General features: G+C 44.0%; 1 protein-coding gene across 1 annotated transcript in view; it reads left to right on the top strand.

Moving 5' to 3' along the window:
- Positions 1–16,989, top strand: part of mtus2a (microtubule associated tumor suppressor candidate 2a) — a gene marked incomplete at both ends in the record, with an annotated part of 57,684 nt that extends 40,695 nt beyond the window's left edge. Inside the window, 10 exons of the mRNA XM_080749294.1 lie at positions 7,399–7,586; positions 8,192–8,317; positions 11,519–11,585; positions 12,444–12,658; positions 13,047–13,152; positions 13,435–13,508; positions 13,683–13,781; positions 14,658–14,777; positions 15,085–15,185; positions 16,542–16,989. Coding sequence (XP_080605420.1) covers positions 7,399–7,586; positions 8,192–8,317; positions 11,519–11,585; positions 12,444–12,658; positions 13,047–13,152; positions 13,435–13,508; positions 13,683–13,781; positions 14,658–14,777; positions 15,085–15,185; positions 16,542–16,989 — 1,544 coding nt within the window. The remainder of the gene's footprint in view (positions 1–7,398; positions 7,587–8,191; positions 8,318–11,518; positions 11,586–12,443; positions 12,659–13,046; positions 13,153–13,434; positions 13,509–13,682; positions 13,782–14,657; positions 14,778–15,084; positions 15,186–16,541) is intronic.
- Between the last annotated feature and the right edge of the window lie 3,296 nt (positions 16,990–20,285).

The following is a 20,285-nucleotide window of genomic DNA, read 5'->3' as shown; positions in this document are numbered from 1 at the left end:
CAAGGCACCAACCTGCTCAATCTCGAGCGGTTAGGGGTTCAGTGCCTTGCTCAAGGACACTCTCTATTCTCTATACACAATAAAATCCTCAGTATCGATGTATAATTTAGTGTACAAATTATAACCCAATGTAACCCAACCCAGCGTTAAATGAACATTCGGGATTTTACAGTGTACAGCCACCCCTGCCCCTAGGGTTGCTGGGAAAAAACAACAATCCGGCCAAGATGCAATCAGCCACACGGTCAGCCAAGATTTCATGGCACAACACTGCCTTTCCTGAGGAGCGATCTCTTTTTAACCGCTATAATCCTTTGCTTCAAGCCCCAGTAGTCTCTTGTCAAGGCTATTGTTACTCCATACCTGGCTGTGCTCTCTGCATGGTCCTTATGCTGCTGCCCACCTGTGATCAAGACTCTCCTGTCCTCGCCAAGTCTCTCTGCCTCCGCTCTTTTTTACTGTCAATGAATGGCGACTGCCTGCGTTCATTATTCACTTACAGTAAACCCTCTATACTTAGTAAACGTAACCGGGGTCAGCTCTATACTTGGGCTGCTCGAAAATGGCTGACTTGTAAGCTCACAATGTGTCACAGTGCGTTGCACTGTGAGCTTTTATATCGGCTATTTCCACTGAATCATGTGGGGACCAACCTTCAGGTTGAGAACCACTTTAGCGTGCGTACCCCTCAAGGTCACAAGCCTATCTTTGAGAAGGCCTGCTCTAGTTGATAATGGTCATTACCTTGGACTGCATGGTGACAGGAGGACATCAGCAACAGAATGGTGTGCAGCACACGGTTCACAATATTAAAAAATAAATCCCACAATAAGATTACAAGGACAGATGATGAATGATCCATAATGGAGATTGTCCTGTCCTCCAGCGGAGGAGAGCACTGGGTATGAGTCAGGGAAGAAGGATTGAGCCACGGCCTAGAGAGAGTTATTCCACTTTGATGAGAATCATCATCATTGACACCAACCTTTGCACCTCCACAAACCATTAAGGATCTGTAACTCGTGAGAGTGTAGAAATGGAACCAAATGGACCTGTAAGATGCATTTGTGTAAGTAATGTAAGTAATGTCAAACGCGCGTCCATGGGCCTTTGAAATGAAAAGGGTTGAGAATCACTGAACTAGACAAGTATAGAAGTCCTGACGTCACTCCCATCACCCCGGTGATTTTACTCATTATGGATACTAGAAGCAGTCGGCGACCTGGCCAACTCGGGAACGATGTAAATAGGGAATGAATGCCCTGCCCTTTAATGCAAACCCCATTATACCTGTTGTCATAGGACCCGTTTTGACCATCTGTTTGCCTGTGTCCATTTATGCCCATATATGGAGATATCTGTATCTATCTGTCGGCGTCCATTTTATGTCCATATATGGAGATCACTGCAGATATAGTTCTGGGTCCATTTTATGCCCATATATGCCCATATATGGAGATATCTGTCTATTTGCGTCCATTTTATGCCCATATATGGAGATCTCTGTATCTGTCTGTCTGTGTCCCTTTATGCCCGTATATGGAGATCTTTGTGATTCTGCGTACATTTTATGCCCATATATGCCATATATGGAGATATCTGTTTATCTGCGTCCATTTTATGCCCATATATGAGATCTCTGTTGCTTTTTGTTTGTTTCTTCTTTAAGCAGAATACGCAGCCTGCTTAAATCTGCATCATTCAAGTCATCCTCCCAGTCCCACGCTTTGTTGCTTGTCTTATGTTTGTCTTTGTTTCTTTTATTTTCTTTTTCTTTTTTGGAGCAGACCCCATGAATGCCCCACCCTTTAATGCAAACCCCAATATACCTGTTGTCATAGGTCCCGTTTTGACCATCTGTTTGCCTTTGTCCCCTTATGCCCATATATGGAGATCTCTGCACACACAGTACCGGTTGCTGAAAACTCTGATGTCAGACGCACGTGCCGGTGGGAAGAACGGTTCTCGAGATACGCGGATTACATACATACATACACATTCACAGAGATTTTGTGTTGACTCATGTGGCGTACGTGATGTCAGAGCCTTTTATGAAGTGATGTCACAATGAGTCAGCGCTTGCGCCGATTTCCTCCGGAACAGCCTGATGTCAACAATCAGCTCCGCATAAGGAGATTCCGAACGTTTCGCGCCGGTTTCGGAAAACCGCGAGTCGGGTCGGGTCGAGGCCCGGCACTGCACTCCAACTGATGGTGAAAAAGTACTAATTTATCCAAAGGGTAATCTCCAAATACAGACGTTATCAAATGTAACTCAATATCATAAATCACACAGAGTCACATACCTGACAAAATGATGAGTGATTTGTTTATTTTTGGAACACAGTTCTTATATAACATGATCTAAGATTTGCCTATGGGAATTCCAATACAAAACATTTCTCTGTGACCCAGGGGGATAGCGCCCTCTAGCGGCAGCGATGTCTGACTTCGATGCTCTCTAGGTTGTGGTATTAAACAAGAATCCCTAGCTGTTGGATACTCAGCACCCCCTTCCCTTCAGTGACACGGCAGTCTAGAGTCTAGACCGGGGTTCCCTAATTAGTTTTCCCCAAGGGCCGAATTATGTCTAGGGTACCAAGCCGAGGGCCACAGGTTTGCGGGAGGCGGCAGCGGCATTCCCGCTACTCCAGCAACAGTTAAGATATACTAGTGTTTTTGCTGCTCTTATACAAACATTATTATAATTATTATTGGTTGTGGCACTAATAATTTAGCCCTGGGATTCTTAAATCCTGTGTTGAGTTTGAGTGTCACACAAGGAGAAATGCACTCCTTAAAGTTAAAACAAAATAAGTTACAAACCAATTAACCAGTCTGCTTGAAAAGTAGGCCTAGGCATCTGTATAAAAGCAGCCAGTGCACAGACAGTGCAGAGACATAATTGCCTTCCTTTGTTGCGTTAACAAAAATATTTCTGTGAAAAAAACTGACTGGGGTTGGTGGGGGCCAGAGTCAGAACCCCCCCCGGCCCGCGGGCCGCCTATTGAGGAACCCTGCCTGGTCTAGACTCTTCTCCCTGCCCGCGGCTACGCAGTGGTGAAATAATCTGCCCACTTCAGAGGATGGTTAGCAGCGACCTTTCTCCATCTTTGTTTGTAGACTGAAAACATACAGTATCCCTTGTACATTCTCTCATACTAAGCCACTGTACATTCTTTCTCAGATCCCAAACCACCTGCATTTGTTATATTGATGCTTTTGTTTTGTATTCCTGCTCAGCCTATACACAGTAAAACCCTCAATGTTAAACCTGAGAGTTACAAATGGATAAATTAACACACAAACTAAAACATTATTCATGTTTCAAACACACAATTTGAATAACTTCCGTACAGGAGAACATTTTTATATTGTCTACACAAATCATATCACCATTGTTGTACAGTACATTTCTGGGGCCCCACATATATATTTTTAAACCATTTAGACCAGAGGTTGATTCTAAGAACGCCTTCTAAAGTTTTCAGAAAAATGTATCTATATTTATTTAAAAATTACAAAAGATGTATATTGCTATATACTGTAATGTGCAAGAACAACCCCAAAACGGGTTCCCGGATTGAAAGGTATAGTTACATACAGCATAGGGCTTCCCGGTCTAAATGGGTCTTAAGCATGGCTTTCCTCTCCAGTCTACCGTATCTCACCCCCAGCCACAACGCCGACCTCATCGCAATCTCTCTATCTTCTATATTTTCCAGTTCTTAAACGTTCCATTACCGTCCTCTCCCCCACTCACTTACGGTATAGATGCTTGAAATGGTGGGATTGACACTGACATTCTCTATCTTTATACAGTACGCTGTTAAAGTGGAAGCTGGAGAGTCTACGCTGACACAATTGCCATCACTAACTCATCCATTCATTTACCCCCCCCACCCTGTCACCAGTCCTCTGCATTCTCGTGCATGCTCTCGTCACCTCTTCCCCTCTCCTCCTCACTCCTTCAACCTCTCTGTCTCATTATTTTCTCCACACTTCCACCCCTCGCTCGTCTAGCCTTCATATTCCATGCCACGGCAAGTCACTTAATATTCCCCGCTCTGTCTAACCTTTACACTAGAAATTGGACTGTCTGTGTTTTTGTCTGTGTGTCTCTGTGCGTGTGTGTGCGTGCGTGCGTGCGTGTGTGTCTGAGTGTGAGTGAGTGTGCGTGCGTGTGTGTGTATGTGGGCGTATATGTGGGTGCGAGCGTGCATGTGTGGCGTGTGTGTGTGTGTGTGTTCACGCGTAATCGCAAATGTGTGTGTGAATCGTCTCATTTGCATAAGGCTTCCCGAAGTCAGTCCCAATGAGAGAAAATCTTGGTGTGGCTCAAAAACAATCGCTCTGTAATGGAATTTCTGAGCGTGTGAGTGTGTGTGTGTGTGTGTGTGTGTGTGTGTGTGTGTGTGTGTGTGTGTGTGTGTGTGTGTGTGTGTGTGTGTGTGTGTGTGTGTGTGTGTGTGTGTGTGTGTGTGTGTGTGTGTGTGTGTGTGTGTGTGTGTGTGTGTGTGTGTGTGTGTGTGTGTGTGCGTGCGTGTGTGTGTGTGTGGTCCAAACACCCTGCATTCATCTCTGTTCGCACCTCTTTCTCTATTTGAAACTGGCCGTGGCCATCTGTCTCCATTACACTCGTCCTCGTAGAGGATTTCTCCATCTCTTCATCCCTCTCTCCCTCTCTCTCTCTCTCTGCCTCTCTCTCTCTCTCTCTCTCTCTCTCTCTCTACCTCTCTTTCTAGCTCTCTCTTCCATTCCTATACTGAAGAAGTGTTCTTTGTCCCACCCCTCCAGTCCCCCCATGCAGCCCCATCCCCTCACTCATTACCTGGGCCTCCATACCCCGCCCCCCAGCCCTGCGTTGTCATGGAGACCAGTCCGCATGGTTCAGCGGGCGAGAATTGATAGTTGAGGGAGGCTTATGGTGGTGCCGCAGTGCTTCTGTCATAGTGTGAGTGTGTGTGTGTGTGTGTGTGTGTGTGTGTGTGTGTGCGTGTGCGTGTGCGTGTGCGTGTGCGCGTCCGTGTGTGTGTGTGTGTGTGTGTGTGTCTGTGTGCGCGTGTGTGTGTACATTACAGTATGTGTATGTTGCAATACATGTGCATATTGTACTATATGCATCTGTGTGTGTGTGTGTGTGTGTGTGTATGTGTGTGTGTGTGTGTGTGTGTGTGTGTGTGTGTGTGTGTGTGTGTGTGTGTGTGTGTGTGTGTGTGTGTGTGTGTGTGTGTGTGTGTGTGTGTGTGTGTTCTTATAATGGTGCACATGGACACTTCCACACAGTGAAATCCTCAGTGTTAGTTTCACCCAGTAAAAATGTTTGTTCCGTAATATGTCCATTTGGGTCCATCCACACAGAAGTTCCAGGGGTCATCAATATGTCCCTAGCTACTACACAGACAAAATGTGTGCTTGGTAAAGACTTTGCCTTGATTTTTTTAACCATTATAATGTTCTTATTTTGATCATAATACCCAATTTCTGAATGTGAAGTCTCCAGTTTTTATTCAGAATATGTAATGCTGATTTACCACAACACTATGGCATATTAGGAGTCCACTAATACTAGTGGCTCTCAAACGTTTTATTTATTTGCAAGGACCCCCAGATGACCCCTGATCATGTCCATATACTTTTGCATCGTTCTGTCTCTGCGTTCCTTTGTCCTTGCATGTGTGACTACACTTAGCGAGTCACATACAGCACATGGCATGTCCAGGACATCTACCAGTCCCTCTGCTGGTGTGTGATATTCGGCACACAGGACACGGTGACATATTGAGAGGTTAACCCGCCTGCTTGTGTGTCACTTGCAGCCTTAATGGCCGTCCCTCTCCCTGGAGAAAGATGTGTTTCTGATGTTGTGTTTGTCTGCCCTGCTACCAGACAAATTACCTTCATCATTAACGGAGCGAGCCAAATGCCTTTACGTACAGTGAGCTTGGTTTAGCAGCGTGCACAGATGCACACACTCACACTATCACAGCTTATAGACTCACACATGTGCACGTTAATTAATTTTGCCCTCAAACTGAGATCCGTAACGCTCACATGCACGAGGACACACTCGCGACGCGCGCGCACACACATGCGTACACTCACACACGCGCGCGCACACATGCATGCACCACACCTAGCTCCTCTGATGCCAAAGTGTCTGCTTGCTTTCCCCCTCTCCTCCTTGCTTGTCGCTTCCATTTCACGCTGTAATGCCGTCTATAGATCACCCTGCTGTCAGTGGCAGTTCAATCAAGTTGATCAAGACTCATCAGGAGATTAGATATTCCATCACAGAGCGCCTTCCTCTCCGCAAACAATTTAATTAGCGCTCGCCCTCATCTGTCAGACGCGCGCGTTCATTAGCTGCGGGTCGAGTCCGCATCCTATCCTGCCGTAACACTCATCAATTTAATCATTAGACTTCCACATAGTCTTCTTCGAGTTCCATTTGAAAACCCGGGCGCCTCCGGCTGATTGAGAATGCAGCCGCACAGCCGTAGTTCTGATGCAATCATTTAAAATAATGAATTTTAATTGAAAATGTGGAAGCACGTTTTGTGTGCATGTTCCCATTCTGTACTACCCATTCTGTACTACCCATTCTGTACATTGGTGGAGGTCAATTGTGTGCAAACAACCACGGCACCAATCAATGTCACCATGTTTTTTTTTAATTATTCAATTTTTATAGATTTTTTATAGAATCAAGTACAGTATGCATTTCAAGCAGAACAAAATGTCACCATGTTTGAAGGTTTGTCTACTTAGTGAAATGACCTGGTGTACAGGCAGCCTGTGTGCACTCAGCCCACCATAGTACATTACAGAACAACGCTGCCAAATGTCGTTGTGAAACCTTTTCCAGACGCTTCTGCTGTAAATATATTGCACCAAGGGAGCTCATACACACGCACACGCACACGCACACGCACACACACACACACACACACACACACACACACACACACACACACACACACACACACACACACACACACACACACAGGCGTCACAAGGGGGGGGGGGGGGGGGGGTGGGACTGAGTTACTAGGGCCCAAGGTGGAGGGGCCTTAATTATTTTATACTTTAGCTATTGAAAAATAGCAGATAGGCCTATACAAGCTCACAGCGCGGCACCAAGTGCCACGCTGTGAGCTTGTAGGGCTATCAAAAATAGCAGATCTACAAGCTCGCAGCGTGGCACTCGGTGCCGCGCTGTGAGCTTGTATATCTGCTTTTTTTCAATAGTTAAAGCACAAAATGTGAGTGAATCCTTGCACCCAGGGCCCAGAATATGGTGCGACACCCCTGTACACACACACATACACAGACACAGACACCATGCCCTCAGACTCATCCCAAACCCTGACTTCCTCCTCTCTTTGTCTCCTTCCAGTCCAGACACGGCATCGCCCGGCAGCCGCAGTACGGGGCTCAGTTCCCCCCGGCTCCCCGCGCCGCGTCGCCCCCTTCAGGCCACAGCAGGAACAGCAGGAGAACCTTCAGCAAGAGAAGGAAGAAGCCCAACAGAGGGAGAGAGAGAGGGAAGAGGAGGAGAGGGGTAAGGCGTTGCAGAGGGAGGAGGTGAGTCTATTGTTCTGGTGTGCAGACTATATTATTGTTCTCTGATTTATTATTGTTCATATAGGTGCTGCGTGAGGCACTTTGTGAACTCCCTTCTGGGAAACCGTGCTGTACAAGGGTGCACGTACAGTAGTTGAGCCACGCAGCTGTGTGTCACTTTGTTTAGGCTTCTCAGCAACCTTTACTGTATTGTATTGTGTTCTATTGCAGTGGTTCTCAAACCTTTCAGGTCGAGATCCAAAAGAGAGATTAGACGCTTGCCCCCGGACCCAAACTAGTTAAAATAGCAGATCTGCAAGCGCACAACACGTCGCTTCCCGCCACATTGTACACTTGTAGATTGCCTATTTTCACTACTTCTTAATTATTATTTGTCTTTATTTATGGAATTTCTTGGATGTGTGTGTTTGTTTGTTTTAAAATGTATTCTAACAAAAATATAGATTTTTTTGGGGGGGAGGGGAAAATCCTTTGAAATATATATATTTTTTAAATGTGAGAAAATAAAATGGGATTATTTCTCGAGTCGTGACCCATTGAAATGTGTCCGTGACCCACAAATGCTTCCCCACCCACTGTTTGGGAACCACTGTTGTACTGTACAGGTTGAGAGGCTGCAGGGACGCTGTGAGCAGCAGGAGAGACAGCTGACTGCTCTGAGAGTGGAGCTGAGGAAGACCAGCTTGGGGTTGGAAGCCTTCATCATCTCCACTCAGCACTACTGCCTCAAGGTAGAGCAACACAGTGTCTTAGTTCTAAACATTGCTGTCGGGCAGAAACCTTGTCGGCCTACGTCCAGAACTGTTACTTTGAAGTAAATGGGGGAAAAATGTACCTGTTTGTTCCAATTGGTCCAATAATGTACTGTTGTAGGTTCAATATTTAATGTATAATAGAGGGTATGCGCGTGACAGGGACGTGCAGAGAATGTTAGAGAGGCAGGGGCTGACATTTCTAAAAGGGCCTTTTGGTGAAAATATCGAAAATAGCAGACGCGACACGTTGTGGGCTTGGAGGTCGGCTATTTTCGGTGCTTAATACCACACTAAACTAAGCATATCAATACTAGAGATGTGGCGTAACGGCATCTCTTCTACACGACACGCAGAGAGGGCAATTCTTTCAACATAAGATGCTGCATTCAGGGGTTCAGGAGAGTTTGGACAAGGCAATTCTCTTGAATGCTGCTTTCAGGTATGGCATGGAAAGAGGGCATTTGCACCATAGTAAACCATAGTAAAAACTGCTTTCACGGTCTGGAGAGGCCACTTTTTACAGACGGATAAAAGGGCAGGGGCTCAAGCCCCCATTGATGTCTATGTGTGCACGTGCCTGGCACGTGACATGCATGCGCATACCCTCTATACCCACAGACCGACTCAAAAATAGTAGATCTGCAAGCTCACAACGCATCTATCGTCAGTGAAATATGGACATAGGAGGTTTCTGACTGGCAGTGACATGTTGTAATATTGCTGCTGTTATGCCTTAAGCACACTGAGTTATTGGTTATTATACCACTTTGCAGCACCTGCACTCAAGCCAGCCTTTAACAAATTTGATTATAATATAATCAGATTTGGAATAATATTATTCCCTCGAAGGGGAACTTGAAATAGCTGACACATGAAGAACAGGGATTCAGTGTATGAAAAATACAAATTATACACAAGGACTCTTCAGCACAATCACACACAAGGGCATACGTTATTTGGTTAATACCCCACTTAAGAAACATTGTGAACACGCGCACACACACGAGAAATCGTTGTCCTGTTATGAGATGTTTTCATTAAAAAGCACTTACTGCCAAAGACAGAAATTCATCTAAAAATGTATTTTGGACCTTGAAAATACGTTTCCATAATTATAGTATATTTGGGGTATTTTTAATGAATTGTCTTTTGGCTGTTTTTTATCATTAAGATTTGGACAAATAAACATTAAAATGAATAATATGTTACTGCAGTCCCCCTTTCCGCACCCATCACATGCTAATACACACTCTGTACATGCATGGACATTGGACACATGTTGCCCATGCACTCAGACACTCGCAGAAGCCAGCTGAGGTTCAAAGCATGGTCAATGACAAGGACAATATGAGCCAGCATGTGATGGATAGATATCTGTTCTCTTATCTTGAGGTTGATTACTTTCTTTGCAGTCAGACAGTTCTGCATGTGTGGCTGGGTATCATGTATCAGCATTAACTCCACTTTAGTCCTGGCCCCATGCCATACGGTCATATGAAAGAGGTTCATGATTCACACGTCAGAATGAATGAACAATAACTCATGGAGGGCTTACTGTACAGTAAATGTGGGTGAGTTTCTTTTAAACCAGTGGTTTTCAAACCTTTTCATATCAAGGTCCATTATTTATTCGGCATTTGATCCACGGACCATCATTTGATGAGATTTAGCCTCTTAGACCCAAGACTTAGAATGTTTTGTTGACGTTGGATACGATTTTGTCCACAATTCAATGCTGTATTGATACCACATCAATACAGCATAGGAAAGATGAACAACAGGGAAACGTTGATCAAAATAACATTTCTTCTACATTCTCTTATTGTGTAAGACTTGTAAATTAAGAATGCAGATGGCTCTATAAGGGTCCATTTGGTTACCAACTCTACATCATTTAGCTGGGGACCACCTGGACCCCCTCAAGGACCACTGGTTGAAAACCACTGACTATTGTGCAAAGCAGTATCCAAGTAAGATAATGCTAATTAATACGAACAACTTTTTCTTATAGCGGCCATACAGACTCATGTATGGTAGATGTGTAAAGAAGATGCATGTGTAAAGATAGTGACAGAATGTTTGCTTTTGTAAAGCAAAACGTGTGGAAAAGCTGTTCTAATGGACACCCCTCCACACAGCACTGAAGAGTAGACAAGGCAACACTATTCCAGTGCTCCGTTTATGTACTGTTGGTCTTCAGTGCTTCAATCAATGTTATGATCTATTCTACTGCGTACATGCCAACACTGTGTTGGCAATGGCAACACAGTTATATTGTGGAAGGTTTCTTTGTACTGTGATTTTATAGTCTATAGTGCCCTCTACTGTTGACATCCTAACATTGTTCTCTTTTGTCCCCATACTACCTTTCTATTAAAGTGAAAAGATCTTTTAAATAATATACATATATATCCATTAGAAGAGGCTTTGAAACCATTTTTGCCACCTATGAGGATTACTTAATTTGAATGGTTGGTTAATTTAGCAGGAAAGTCATTGCAGTTCATGCCATAATGTCCCAGACCATCTGTGGAGTGACAGTGAGAATAAACTGGCTCCCTCTTTTGAACAGCAAGGTAGTCTTTTAGTAGACTGATGGGAACATTGCCCAATTTCACGCATGATTAACGACCAAGTCACCAAATATACTTCTAATTATAGATAGATGCCAGGAGCAGATGTAATTCACAGTCCATTAGCTGTGCGTGGTAAAAATAAACATGCAGCTCTTGTAGAACTCGGCTGACGGATGATAACATATTTTATTTTGCAGTTAGTTTAAGGAATATAAAACGTCGAAATCAGCCGCTTTTATTAATATTAATGAGGAATTAAAATTCACTGTTATGCTCTGGCAACTTTGCTTGCAAGTTAAATGTATTTTGCCTCACCATCCAATTAATCATTTAGACCCCTACTTCAGAGTGAGATGTCAAGAGGAAAAAGTATTTGGAAGGGAAAGCACACTACATCAACACATATCGATGCAACTAATTAATGTTATGCAAAGCCATTTCTTTGGTCTGTGTTGCTATGGTAGAAAACCTTGTGTGAAATTCTGTGAACCACCCCTGACTACAGTATGTGTTCATGATGAGGTGGTAAACTTGCTCATTAACCCCCCTGTTTGATGCTTCATGGCCCATAATCACATTCGTGTATGTTGTCACATTTCAGCATGAATACACCGAAGAGCAGGAGAGGAGATTGTCTGTGGAAATTCAGAGGATCAGAGATGAAGAGGGTGAGTGGACTCTAGACTCGTGTTAAGTGGTTACAACATTCTAAAAGTGACACATTGTGCAAGGGTTGTCATGGTCTGCACATTGAGTTCTTTCTCTGTGTTTAGTCTTTGTTCGTCAGCTTTGGACTTTTACTTGCGTATTCTGTTCTTGTTCTTTGGTTTTTAGTCTTAATGGTTCCTTGGTTGTTTAATTCAGTGGTTCTCAACCTGTGGGTCGGGACCCCCAGGGGGGTCCCCAAATTATTTTGGGGGGTCCCCAGATGACTAACTTAATGTGCAGCATTGTTTTCTCACTCGACAGTAAACAAACCAACATGAAGTTTAAGTGTATAGAGGGTATCTGCACATTTCTAAAGTGACAATTTAAGGACTTTTTAATACCTCTAAAATGACAAATTAAACATCGGCCAAATTGTCAAATATTAGAGGCAGAAATTGTGAAAATAGCCGATGTACATGCTCACAACGCCTCGCAACGTGAGGCGTTGTGAGCATGTAGATCTGCTATTTTCACAATAGAACCATGTTATACAAAATGTAATGCCTCAACTCTTAGTGCTCGTCAGGGTGGGGGGTCCCCAGTTAAAATATGATTATTTGGGGGGTCGCGGCCTGAAAAGGTTGAGAACCACTGGTTTAATTGATATGTACTGGTATGTATTCTCTCCCTAGCTTCTGTAGCTCTGTATTTCTGCTTCTCTGCAGAAATACAGAGGATGAGTAATGGAGTTGGTGGTGAATGCAGGATGGCATTCATGAAGCCACTCTGACGCAGTGCTGTAGAATCACAGGGCGTGGCAGAGCGCAGAATTCAGATTATTGTGTGATTTGTGCTGCATGTGTGTGTTGTTGCCTCAGCGAGTAATGCAGTCCGATGGGAGCGTCTCCAGAGGGAGAAGACGGCGCTGGAGGTGGCCTTTGAGCGAGAGCTCCAGGAGCTGCAGCTGCAGCAGGAGGCGGAGCTGGCAGCGGTGGAGGAGGGGCTTAGGAAGTGTCACTCGGCGGAGGCGGAACACCTGCGGGCGGAGCATCGGTCCGAAGTGGAGGAGCTGAGAACCCAGCAACAGGAACAGGTGGGGAGGTGCACTGCAGGATGGGAAATGGAGTTTTATGGTACGGGAAGGGAAGGGGCAGGAATTGAAATTGGGTTTTACGGGCGCCCGCAGGCCAAGCAGTCCAGGTTGCATACCACCATAGGCTCTGATGCCTGACTGCTTGTCGCGCGTTCGAGTCCCAATCGCGACGGCCTTTGCTGCGTGTCACTCCCCATCTCTCTCCCCCTTTTCCTTTCTACCTGCCGTAGTATCAATAAAAGAAAAAAGCCCCAAAAATATATATTTTTTAAGAAATTGAGTTTTACATTTTGTGTTTTGTGTGTGTGTGTGTGTATGTGTGTGTGTGTGTGTGTGTGTGTGTGTGTGTGTGTGTGTGTGTGTGTGTGTGTGTGTGTGTGTGTGTCAGATGGAGGAGATGACAGTCAGCCACCAGGCAGCCGTTCAGGAGCTGAGAGACATGCATAACATCACCATGGCAACGTTGCACGAGGAGCACGCTCGCACTATGAGAGGTACTGTATGCTCATACCATGAGAGGTACTATACGTGTGAGGTACTGTGAGCCCGCACCATGAGAGCTTGTAGGTCTCACAGTTTCACAACACATAGTATTACAGTATAGTATGAATCGGGCTTGGTGCATTCATGCATCTTTGAACCCTAGACTCTAACCACTAGCGGTGATATTATAGTAGTATTTTCCCCCTGCGACATTGGAAATAACTTTCAAATGTTATTGGTTGACAGTGGAAATGACCACAGTTCTCTTCTCCATGTCTTCTCCTTGTCTGTAGACTTGAGGAAAGCTCATGAACAGCAGAAGACGATGTTAGAAGAGGATTTTGAGAAGCTCAGGCTTGCTCTGCAGGTACAGTATATGGCTGCAAGCAGAACTAAGCATTATGGTTTGTCGAACATCGTTGCTACTGCTACTATTGAGTTGTACTGAACTGATCTAAGTGTGTGTGTGTGTGTGTGTGTGTGCGTGCGTGCGTGCGTGCGTGCGTGCGTGCGCGTGCGCGTGGATAATCCTACTACTCAGGATCAAGTGGACACCCTGACGTTTCAGAACCAGAGTTTAAGGGACAAAGCCAAGCGCTTCGAAGAGGCCCTGAGGAGAAGTACAGATGAACAGATTGTGGTAAGAAGACCTGTGTTGCATTATCAACACATAGATCACCACCTTGCCTACAGCTCAGGCTGATAAATGCCGGCCCGTGACGGGATAACCCTCTGTAATGGATGAAGGCCCAGCGTTTGGGCTGTATAGTATCTGTGGTTACCATGTTTGACATGCTGCGTTCCTCCTTCTGCAGCCAGGTCACTCCCGGTGACAGTTCAGTGCACGGTGACACTTTAGCTCGGATTGATATCGTCGTTGTCGGGCGGAAACCTTGTATCTCCAAGTTTCACATTTGTACGTGTTAACAGCAGATCTGCAAGCACACAACCCTCAGTGCGAGGCGTTGTGTGCTTGTAGATCGGCTGTTTTCACTAGTTTTAATCATTTTTAAATGATAAATGCAAAACGAACGGTTTTGGACATACAAGGTTTTCACCCGACAACGACGATATGATATGATATGATATGATATGATATGATATGATATGATATGATATGATATGATATGATAGAGTACTATTGTCAGTTCACACTGAAATGTGTCTTACGACACAGCAGCCCTGTATTCAAAACATATATACATACATTTGCAACACATCAAGGCATACATACATTTGCAACACATCAAGGCATACATGACACCCCCTGTACCAGCGCACTGAAATTTCACTTGCTTGAAAGAGAAAAGAGGATTGATTGGTCAGCTACTAGAGCTCATACGTTTTATCACCCTCTCTGTCCATTCTCCTCGCCTAGGGCAAATACAGACTGGGTATATGTGATAAGTATGTGTGAGCAGCAATGTACCTGTAACTATCTAATCAATGGCTTTCTCAAGTCCATATCGAGATGCTTATCTGTGTGTTTGTGCGTGCGTGCGTGCGTGTGTGTTAGGATGCTCTGGCTCCATACCAACACATCGAGGAGGACCTGAAGAGTCTTAAGGAGGTTGTGGAGATGAAGAACCAGCAGATACACCAACAGGAGAAGAAGATCTCTGACCTGGAGAAAGTGGTAGGCTCAATATGCTGTCATATCGTGACTCACAACGTCAGCTTGTTGATAGGTTATTTCTGTGTGACATCGAAGTAGGGCATTCATTTACGTAAAAAAAGTGGAAATTAATAAATAAACACACACACACACACACACGCACGCACGCACGCACGCACGCACGCACACACACACACACACACACACACACACACACACACACACACACACACACACACACACACACACACACACACACACACACACACACACACACACACACAGGAGTGAATTGAAGGTTGTGCTGTGGTTGCAATGTGTTCTTGAGCAGGCTCAGAAGAACGTCTTCCTGGAGGAGAAGGTCCAGGTCTTACAGCAGCAGAATGAAGACCTGAAGGCCCGCATCGACATGAACCTGACCCTGTCCAGGTAACACACAGCTTCATCTACAGCAGGGGTCTTCAACAGTGGGTCCGGGATCCCTAGGGGGTCCTCAGAGTTACTACAGGGGGTCCTCCAAATCCTTGTGTGATAGAAAGAAATTTGGTGTAGAGGGGAAAAAGATCAGACTAAGTACAGAGTGAAAGGTGAAGATTATTAAGTGTTGACGATTCAAGTGGTTAAATATATGAAATCACAAATTGACATGAATCCAACATACTGTACACTGATGATTGTGCTGTCAAACGATGAAACAATATGGAATCTATGAACAGACTGTGGGGGTCCCTGCTTCATCTCTTTCTAAACTAAGGGGTCCTTGGCCTGAAAACATTGAAGACCCCTGATCTACAGTGATAACACAACACTTTATTTATCTACAGTTTAGTTTGGTTTGGTTTAGTTTAGTTTAGTTTAGTTCAAACTAAACTAAACTAAACTAAACTAAACTACATCAACATTATCACAACGCATTACACAATGTAATCCAACATTTCCTTCTGGTTGCTTAACATACCTAGCTTAACCCAACTGAGTGCTGCCCACAGAGGAGCGCGGAGGGGGGAGCAATTAGGGGTTAGGTGTCTTGCTCAGGGTCCCTGGGAAAACTGTGGTCGCGTCTTGCTCAGGGACACTTCAACACATTGTTGGCCTGACCTGGAATCGTATCTACGACAACCAGGGGCTCTGGTTCCCCAGGCAGGCTCCCTAACCACTCAGCTATGGCCGCCCACATAGGCTACATACTGTAGGCTGAAGCTCATTTGTCATCGTAGTATAACCTTACAGGTTGTTGTTATGGTATAGCTACAGTTAGTTCTCTGTGTCATCACATTATAGCCTGGGATCAGTACCATTTTGGGGTTTCTGATACGGTCGGGAGCTAAGTAACCTACGTCATGTTGTAGTCATTAGGCGGACTACAGGTTTGTCGGAAACACCGCACCGGAACCAGAATCCAAAATGTTTAAAATTAGTTTAAATTGGTATAATCGTTTTGTGTCTTTTGGTATAATAATCGTATCTTTTATTCGAACTCGTACTGCGACATGTTGTAGTTTGTTGTAGTCATCAGGCGGCCGTAACCAGCAAACTGGTACCAGCAGTTTCCGGTCTTCTTTCCTAGTGGTGACAGTTGCTTTAATTGGAAATAATCAACCCTGGTCCAAAAATAAATACGAAACGGGCAGAAACAAACGTGATCGATTTCTTTACTTACGTGCTCCAAAATTCACTCCGATATTCGTCCGAAAAAACACAGTAGTGTGCAAAGACCTTTACAGTCTGTTCTCTGTGTCATCACATCATAAGCTTACAGTGTGTCCTGTCATTGCTGACGTGCAGGCAGCTGTCAGAGGAGAACGCCAACCTGCAGGAGAGTGTGGGCAAGGAGAGCACGGAGAAGAAGCGTCTGAGTCGTAACAACGAGGAGCTGCTGTGGCGTCTCCAGACCAGCCCCCTCATGTCCCCTTGCTCCTCCCCCATCCACCGCTCCTTCTCCGCCTCCCCGGTGCCCTCGTCTCCTCTCCTGTCCTCCTCGCCTTCGGCGGCATGCGACTCCCCGACCCACTGCCACGGCTGCCCACAACAGGCCACGCCCCCCAACAACCACTACTCCTCGCCTTCCCACAGAGCTGCCATGCTTAATCAGAATATATCCCCGGGGCCGGCCACGCCTACTCACAGGGCGGCCAGCAATCACAACTACTCCCCAGGCCCGGCCACGCCCACCCACAGAGCTTCAGCCAATCACTGTCATGCAGCGGCTTGTCTCGGCCCCCTGCAAAGATAAGCTTGTATCTCTCTCTCTCTCTTTCTCTTTTCTCTCTCTATATCTCTGTTGCTCACTCTGTCTCTCTGTTTCTGTGTCTTTGTCTGTCACTCTCTCTTCTTATCTTTGTAGACTTAAATCTATTTAATGTCTTGTCTCTCCCCTCTACTCTTTTTCTTTTTGTATTTTGACATTGATGTTCTGCAATAAGTTGTGATGGGAGATATATTGTGGATTCAACTGTCTGTAAGCTACACCAGCCTCTACCTTGTGGGCTCCATTATGCTGGAAGGGATGACCTAGCCTGGCATGTGATTCACTCACACGTTCCGGAACGTGTGAGTGAATCCACATTATCATTAGCCAGGCTAGGGATGACCTGCACAACTTGATACACCCGCATCTTGTACTGTGTATTCAACCACATGTAGTGTTGAATTGTACTGGAATAACTCCCCCCTTGCATGATTGGGCATGTCGACTCCTGCATAGACAGACAGACAGACAGACAGACAGACAGACAGACAGACAGACAGACAGACAGACAGACAGACAGACAGACAGACAGACAGACACACACACACAGACACACAGACACACAGACAGACAGGCAGAGATAAGAAACAGAGAAATACATCCTTGTCACCACTGTGTTTACATAATATACTGTTGTACAGTACACTTCAGCTCAGTCACTGAAAACGGTGCAATTTTACAAAACAACAAACCATGTTCTTTCTCCTTGGAACAAGAACTTCAGTCGAGTTCCAGCGATGAACTACAATTCCACGTCAAGAACTGGAATCAGCTATGTTTTGTTTTTAATTAGTTTTGGTTTTCTAACTCAAAAATTAATTTCTCCTTCCGGAAAATTCCCAAACCAAGCGCCTTATTTCTCAACCCTGCCCTCTCACCAGCAGACCACGGCCAACATTTTATAAGACACAAGACTTGACTCCTCACGTACAGAATTTGGTTTGTTAAATCTCAGCAATTTGTTATCTCGTCAAATTTCTTACAGTACAGGTACAGTATGTGTTTAAGCTTCCTTAGCTTTACAATGATGGTTACACTTACTGTGTTCAACAAAGCAAACCCAGGGCACTCATCTAGAATTCTTTTTTTTCTTTCTTTCTTTTCTTTTCTTTTTTTTATAAAGCCGCTTACGGCCCCCTTTACTCCTGGGGTTAACATGCATACTGGGAGATTGGATTGCAGTCACATAGCGCTTGCCTTGACCTTATAAAAATATGGTTGGACAGATTTGAGCCGATAACTCAAAATCCACCTCTGGAGGTGGTCAGGGATGTAATGTGAGATGTGACCACATTGAACACAAGTGTAATTGTAATGGTGTTTTCAATCCACATACAAAAGTCTGGGCAGGACTAACCACAAGCAAGCAGTAAAACATTGAGCTAGTACCAGTAACAGTAAGCTAGTAGGCAATTCCTCATCAGAACATTAGGCAGTTCAAGATGCTCAAGTATGGAAGTCATGTCAAGAAGAGCATGAACTGCAACAAAACATTGATTTTGGGTGTCAGTAAAACTATTATTTTCATATTGTTTTCCATATCGTTCCCCCTCTTTTTCTATGTACATACATCTATTTTAGCCAAAGAGCAGATGCTTTAGATAACATTTAAATGTATTTCTTTGGTCCATATGATTTAAAATGATCGTCTGATGCAATTTAACATGACATCTAAGAATGTTTGTTTTGTAAATGAGGCCCAGATGGAACATTAGCCAAACAATATAAATTGAAAGCACATTTGAGACCCTGGAAATATATTTTCAGGAGAAATACTCAAAATATACCGAAGTGTCCAAAACAATAGCCAGATTGTTGGTCTTTTTAAAATATTTCTAAAACACATGAAATGACCTTTTTTGCTACATGGGCTGTCAGGTCTTCCTTCACATTCTCTCTCCACATCAACAGTCCACTGTTTTTGGACCCCTCAGGTCAACTTTCAAAAACGATGTCTGCCATTTTGTATTTACCTCAGAGGAAATGTGCAGTCTATTGTGTCTGTAGCTATACGACAACAGCAACAACGACTCAGAGGCCAGGGTCAGGGAGTTCAAAGCCAAGGGGGTTCATGTACCGACAGTACCACAGGAATTGCTGTTGTAAAATGTCGTTGTGCTTTAGTTTTTATAACGTGATATTTGTATCTCATTTATCAGACATTTTTTTCCTGCTACTAAGGCAAGCATGTACTGTGAAAGTCTTCCGGTCTGAAATGTGTTAACTTCCTATTGCTGTGATTCTTCTCTTAATCAAGCTTAGAGTGTAAAGGAAATGAATGAGGTTAACCACTTAAGCCCTATATATACTTTGTTGTAGGACAAATAGCAAAGATAGCCTATCTACAAGCTTACAACACATGTTGCATCATGATGCGTTGTGAGATTGTATTTGTAGAACTGCTATTTTAGCTATTTTTTAACCTTTTCTTTTTTATTCGAAAAAATCTTAAACATTTTTCAAATATTCTGAAAGATTTGCCCAAAATAGGGACACCAGGGTTAATGTGGTTTAGTTCCGATAGCCCCATAGATGGGACAAGAGTGGACTAATATTTAGTAGGTTGTTTGTGCAGAAGTATTGTCAGAAGAATTGGATTGCATTAACAATATTTTTTAATTGTCCAACTTATCTTGCGGTTGAGTTGGCCATTCATGTGAGCCATTCTTCTGAACATACATCACTATGGAATATGCCATTTGGAGAGAGAAAACGGAGATGTTCTTCCTTTCCCTTACTGTAGATATGAATAGATGGTCTCTAGGGAAGAGTCTATGAGGGATCTGTGACTATTAATAAGCTATACAAGTTGCCATTACAGGTACAGTAACCCTCCAAATTACCTCTTTGTAAAGTACAAAGTTAATGTAGCCTAGTCCTTATTGTAACCTCTGTGATAAAGACTTGATCGTAAAATGTCAAAGAAGCATTGCTAATAGGCTTCTATTTAACTGATCGATATACTTTTGTGTTTTAATGCGTTTGTTAATGTTACTCTGATATTCTCAGTATACAAAAAGCTTTTTATCATTCATTCAGGGAATTGTTTTCTAAATTTTGATTGGTCACACTTTTCACAAGTTTATTTTGTATAGTTTGTCTACTGTAGTGTCTACACAAGTATATAAAGTCTGGAGATTACCCTATACAGTATACTTCCATTTATTAAGACAGACAGAAACCAACATTTTTGGTACTCATAATATACTATAGAAACAAGTACATCATTATGGCATATGGTACTACATTATACAATATCTTTCGGGTCCAAGTAATTTATC

This window comes from Nannobrachium achirus (assembly GCF_963921795.1).
Source record: "Nannobrachium achirus genome assembly, chromosome: 19".
NCBI lineage: Eukaryota > Metazoa > Chordata > Actinopteri > Myctophiformes > Myctophidae > Nannobrachium > Nannobrachium achirus.
Note: the sequence above shows the minus strand (reverse complement) of the source record. Positions and strands in the feature narration are given on the sequence as shown.